Source organism: Vollenhovia emeryi, unplaced genomic scaffold (assembly GCF_000949405.1).
Source record: "Vollenhovia emeryi isolate VEMERY1.0 unplaced genomic scaffold, V.emery_V1.0 DF939144.1, whole genome shotgun sequence".
Classification (NCBI taxonomy): domain Eukaryota; kingdom Metazoa; phylum Arthropoda; class Insecta; order Hymenoptera; family Formicidae; genus Vollenhovia; species Vollenhovia emeryi.
Genome location: NW_011967222.1, coordinates 2,266,379 through 2,272,641, shown reverse-complemented (window position 1 = coordinate 2,272,641; position 6,263 = coordinate 2,266,379). Strand labels below are relative to the sequence as shown.

Below are 6,263 nucleotides of genomic sequence, written 5' to 3'. Positions count from 1 at the left end.
TGCGAACGCGAGTCGGAATTAGTTCGTCGTGAATCGTAATCTGGCCCTTTCCCGCCTTGTACGCGACACGTGGCGGAAAACGGCATTTAATTTTTACACTAATGCGCCAGCGTTAAACAAAGCGTCCACGTGTCGCGACCCGAAAACGTCAAATATCGATTGTCAGAATTTACAAAGTTATCGTTGGGACGATTGCAATGTTGTAACACGTCGGCTTACGTGAAAACGTCTTTACCTGATATCGATAATGCTCGTTGTCTCGTCGCATACACACGATGTTACGTTATACAATCCCGTAATTTAATTTACAAACACAACACATTAAATTACACATCAATAAAAATATTAATTTTACAATGGCCATTTGCGCGTATAAATTACGTTATATTAAACACTCGTTGTTACAATAAATAAATTACATTTTAGATATGACACTAGAAGGCCTCCCTATACTTTACAACCACAGTGATATTTCGTTACGTGTCGCCAGCGAAGTAACATTGCCCTGACCGCTCGGAATAAGAAAGGTCAGCGGCTTTTCTTCTAAATTAATCCTTACAAAGATCCGTACTTAAATTTGTGCTATATTTATATCTAAATGATATGATCGTAAAAGATCACGACCACGTGTATAGTCCGTTGACGAATTTTAGGCTATCCAAGACTTCTATCCTGACCGGGTCGGGGCTGCAAAAGTGGCTCAATAATTCTTCGTTGAACCCACAATCGCTCAAATTTTCTTGCCCGAAAACGTTAAGCGGCACTTTCGCGGCACTGAGGTTTTCTTCCTCTCTCGTGACAATTGACTGGCCTGGAGTACAAACGTTATTCTCGCTACTTGGTTCGTGAAATCTCGTCGATTAACATGCAAATGCAGTGTATTCGTATGTCCGTACCGTGCCTCGCCGTGGAAAACGAAGTTGTTGAGGCCAATTGCGCGCAGCTCGCCGAAAATTGCTCCAATTGGCTGGACTTCATCAAATGACAGAGAGAAGGCAACACGTGCGGCAAAAGGGGTCCTTTCAATTCGAGGGAATAGAACCTGTCGTTGCTGTCGCGCACTACGCTTTCTCGAACCTTTGTCAGTAAAAAAAAAGTAACAGTTTAAAGCCTACGGCACACGGTACTATTTTTCCTACTGGATTCCTTACGAGAGCCAACCAGGATTCAGCTTTGAGTCACCTGATCGAAAACTCTGCGTCCTGATTGGCTCTCGTAAGCAATCCAGTAGGAAAAATAGTATCGTGTGCCGTTGGCTTTAGTCACCAAAGTTCTACGATAAAAATTAACTGTGAAATCAATTATGCCTCTGATACCTTGAGCGGTTTTAGCGTAGCGCCGTGGAAGGCCGTCGGAGCCAAAAGCGTAGGGGGTACGCCGGCCAGCACGCCGGTCATCGCGATAGCTGATTTGCAATTGATCAGGAAATTGAACAACGCCTGCGTCTCCACACCTCTTACGAACACAAGGGATTGCCTCAAGTTATCTACCTCGCTCTCTTTCTCTAAAGTCATCCTCGCCTGAAAGAAATCGCGACGTCAGAGCAAATTGAGAACGCATAACGTCTCTATGTATACCTGTGAGTGATTGATTTTCTTAATCTCCGAATTTTCTACTCCAAGACTCTCGAGCCACGCGTCCTGGGTTTCGTCGTCATCATCCTCTTCTTCTTCTTTTTTGCCACTGTCACTCTCTTGCTGGCAATCCACGGTATTAGACACGGCATCTGGAGTTTTAGAATCGGTATCTGTTACGTCAGATCGTCTCTTGGAGTCCTTCCTCAAGGGCATAGAGTATTCTATCTCTGAAACGTAATAAAAGAGACACGATCGATATTTTAAATAAAATAAAATTAATACTCTTAAATCTGCTTCTCTTTTTATTTCACAATGTAATTAGATTTCATTAAGATTATTATTTTTTATCACATGGCTATTAATTCATTATTCATGTCAAAAACTTGTAGCTTTACTTTGTGTTGTCATTAAAGACTCATTTTATCGATAAGTAATTAAATAAAATAAGCAGCCCAGCAAACACAAGTGTAAAGTTACACAACACCGACATAACTGCTACGACCTGTGTTTACTGGGGAAAATCTCTACCTTCTTGCCTCAACGACTGGCGAAATCCACGTGTGGTGGGCGTGACAAGAGCATGAATCTCCGACAATCCGCAGATACCAGCGGCACGAAAGAGCACCGTGAATGTGTTCGCGCACACATAAAAATACGGGCATTGCCTTACTCGCAATAAATGAAACAGGGATCTGAAGCTGTCGCACCATTCTCGATACAAAGCATCTTTCATATTCTGATTGTTCACTATCAACGCATTAGTTGCGAGAGACGCACTCACTTTGCCAGCAGAGCGAGGGAACAACTCTAACCATGGTAAAGATGGATGTTGCCAGATCAAGCAACACTGATGAAACCTGAACCGGAAACATTTAACGAGCATTATTACAAGGCTTACAATTGGAGAAACAAATAAGATACGACAGGTAAAGGTGAACGAGACCAACCTTGCGTTTAAACTGGTGTCCAAAGTTGTCTCCTCCTCTCCGATATTTAAACATCTCACGAATCCCGTGGTGCCCGATGCCTCTTCGCTAGTCTTCAACTTGCTGCTCCACGGAAAAGGTTTCGGAGACATAAACCTCATTTTAGTTTTCAATGTCCAGTCTATAGGAATGTGCCTTGCGCCCTTTGGAACGTTTACGTCCGGAGTCTGATTAGTCGATTCTAATTTGGCAAGAACGTTAGCAAAAGTCAGGGAATTATTTAAGGACAGATCTGCCGCTGGCTGCTCCCGCTGGACGTCGAGGTTCAATAGTTCGAACAGCGTGTTGTCGTTGCTGATTTCTAATCCCGACGTCACGTCCTTTTGCTTCTTGTACGTTTCGCTGATCACAAAAGGGTTCTTACGCTTCTGGCAATAAGACATACGCTGCGCATTGTCGCCGGAGTCAAGCGCATCTAGATTCGCCCTTTGTTGGTCGCCGGCGTTAATGGTCGTTTTGTTTATACGCGCTTGGAGCGCCCGTTTCTTCATTTTCATACGATGCAGTTGCATCACTTGATCGGGACGCGTCCACTCCAACGAGCCCGCATTCTCAGGTTCTGCCATTGGCGCGCGTAAAGTTAGATTTGGCATTCTGCTGTAACAAACATTGACGTAATTAGATAAGTAGCAAAATGTGTAAGACAGCCGGAGGAAATTACTATAGATTCTTATTTAGAAGTAACTATGGAATGCTGCAAATATATAACAACAATTTAAATACATGTAATTACGTATAATGTATGTACACTAGGAATCATTGATGCCTTTCCACATGAATTTGTGCACATACCCAGATAGCACCCATAGTTCTATGAATATTCGTAAGTTCAGAACATTCCAATAGAATATTCTATAAATATATATAGATTATTACAATTAAAAATCGTATATTCATAACAAAGAAGAATGTTTTTAGAATATTCGTCGAGAATGTCTTTGAAATATTCGTCCGGAATAATTTTTTAAATATTCACCGAGTTTATGTACCGCACATTGTAATACATTTATCTTATGCAAAAGGCAGTGAAACCTGCGATCGTACCATGTATAACCGACACGCTATATTTGATAGATTATTCTATTCACATTCGAAACAGATTTATGGTAGTGCCAGTCGAATGTTCCACGAACATAAGATAAATATATAAAAATGACCTACGGAATGTTCCAAATATTCTTGAAGAATATTCTTAAAATGTTCACAGGAGTGTCTTGTGCTATCTGGGTATCAACACATTTAGGCCCGGCTTCACCAACGTCGTTTAACTTTGAGCTTAGCTTAATTCGTTCTTCGTCTCTTTCCAACTGTTGCTTTAGGCCCGGTTTCACCAATGTTGTTTAACTTTAAGCCTAGTTTAATTCGTTCTTTGTCTCTTTCCAACTGTTACTTTAGAAAGAGACAAACGTGAATGAAACTAAGATTAAATTTAAGCGACGTTTGGTGAAACCAGGCCTTTTACATTTTGCATATACATACATGAGAAATATACGTGTGTTCTACCTGTGCCTAAATTCATGCGAGAAGGCATCAGCGATTCCTAGTGTACATAATTTTGATAAATTTAATTCTACGCACATAGCGTTTAAATAATTGCAGATTATTATAAATTGTACGTATATAAAACATATGAAAAAAATGTACAAACGCGTAGAATTAAAACTTTTACTTAACAAATTAATAACTTTCGCATTATTATACCACGCGCAATGTCGTAGTCGTTACATTTGCGAGCGAAACAATCGTATACACAATTTTCCTGGTCAGCAAAATGTTAGCAGATTGCCAGCAGATTTATCAGAAGCCCACACCAATACCATAGCCATCTGTGCTGGAGCTCCCTAGTACACGTGTACTGGACTACACGTGTAATCCGTGTTTTAACCCGTGCACACGAATTTAAAGAATCTCCATATACGCGAATCCGTGAACACGTGAATGCGACATGTGTTTCCGAACATCCGTGAACGTGACACGTGTGCACGAATACCCGTGTATGCAACATATGTAAACGTGTAGCCGTGTATACCTCAACGGGGAAAAATATTTAAAGAATTATGTGACAAAATCTGGATAAAACTTGGAATGCTGGAATTGTGCGTATACACGTGTCGAGTAACATATGCAGAACTAGGGGTCTTTCATCAAATTTTGACAAATACTTGCACACGTACACGTGAATCTTAACCCTTTGCACTCCGAATTATATTTCATCTACTGGTTTGACTTGAAAAACTGTCGAGTGAGACTCGACAAAGGAGCTCCTGAGATAAAAACTGATGTCGAGTCACACTCGACATAGGAGTGCAAAGGGTTAAAACACGCAGCCAATCGAAAGCTCTAAATTCTGTGTCCGCATTTGGCTCTTGTTTCGGCAACAGAGTCCGCAAAACATACGTTGTCAACGGATCGTCGGCAGAAATCGAACAGGCCCAGTTATGTCGGCAGACTTTGTCGCATTTCTACCGACACGCTGGCAACGTGTAGAGTATATCGGTTTCTGCGTGCAATCTGCGGTGCTTCCTGCCTTCGAAATTTGTAGCGGGCATTCGACGGAATCTGTCCTGGCAGATTTTGGCTATCTCGCACGCTACATCGCGTAACGTTTCAAAGTGCCAGGAACGCGAGTAACAACTGTCGAGACGTATAGATCAGTAGCTCGGATCTGCAACATTTCGCCAGCGGAACAACGTTCAGTTAAATTCCATTTAATTCATGACTTTCTGAGGAAGACGGGAAATACGTACCGCTCCTTATTGTTCGCCGATCGCTCGTCAGCACGACGGTCGAGCGACTGTCAACGCAACATTTTGCCGCCGTCCGAAAGGGAGGTTAGGAGCGCACGATCATATGCGCAGCGCACTTCCTCAGGTGCTGCGCTTCCAATGGCAGCAACGCGTTCCGCGCGCGCTCCTTCACCGCGCAACCTCCGTGTGAAGTACAAATAGTGTCAGCTGAGCGCCCACGATTGGCTAGCCGGCCCCGACTGTCTCGATACATCGAGAATCGCGCTTCGATATTCTTCGAATCACAGAGCCGTTCACGTCGGACGCGCGGCGCGTCGCGAGGAGTCGTCACGGATCGTATCTTCCGCGATTGTCGTCGTCGCAGAAAGAGTTTCTCGCGTTCCCGCGCGAAAAAGTGTCTCATCGCGATCGCGCCTCTCGCGAAATGTATCGCATACGTGGTTCGCCGCGGTAATTCGCGACGGGGATCGCCGTTGAACGCCCGGACTCGTGAGGACGACGGGGACGCCGACGTTGCGAGGAATTCGGACAAGATGCCCGGCGGACGTCTACTTTTATGCCTTTGTTTCCCAGGTACAGCGAGGATCTTGCAATCGCCGCACGTTCGTTGTCAAGTATGTGAATGCTATTTACAATTGGCGTAATGTTGGTCATTGATTAAAAATGATATCTTCGTATCCGGCTTTGTCTCTTAACTAAAAATTCGTGACGCAGTGATAGCACAATTTATCGACACCGTACATCGTTAAGGGCCCTGTAGCGCGATTCTGTAACTCGTTATGTCGTCGTTACGGGCTTTGCGCAGATCTAATATACCGTAGAAAAGCTGCGCAAAGCCCGTAACGACGACACAACGAGTTACAGAATCGCGCTACTGCGTCCACGACTTGGCCCAAGTTCTAGTTTCGAGAAATGTATGCGTGTATGCTATTTCATAAAAGTTGATTGGCTAC

General features: G+C 43.4%; 1 protein-coding gene across 2 annotated transcripts; it reads right to left on the bottom strand.

Moving 5' to 3' along the window:
• Nucleotides 1–219: 219 nt before the first annotated feature.
• LOC105566601 (protein downstream neighbor of son homolog) lies at nucleotides 220–5,499 on the bottom strand. Of its 2 annotated transcripts, XM_012020738.1 has the most exons (8): nucleotides 5,311–5,499; nucleotides 4,961–5,228; nucleotides 2,525–3,160; nucleotides 2,106–2,434; nucleotides 1,578–1,804; nucleotides 1,317–1,520; nucleotides 897–1,077; nucleotides 220–811 (listed from the first exon to the last, which is right to left on the bottom strand). In XM_012020738.1, the coding sequence occupies exons 3-8, from the start codon at nucleotides 3,154–3,156 to the stop codon at nucleotides 618–620; spliced, it is 1,767 nt and encodes a 588-aa protein (XP_011876128.1). In that variant the 5' UTR covers nucleotides 3,157–3,160; nucleotides 4,961–5,228; nucleotides 5,311–5,499; the 3' UTR covers nucleotides 220–617. The 2 variants fall into 2 exon arrangements, with proteins under 2 accessions (XP_011876128.1, XP_011876129.1); XM_012020739.1 differs by lacking the exon at nucleotides 4,961–5,228.
• Between the last annotated feature and the right edge of the window lie 764 nt (nucleotides 5,500–6,263).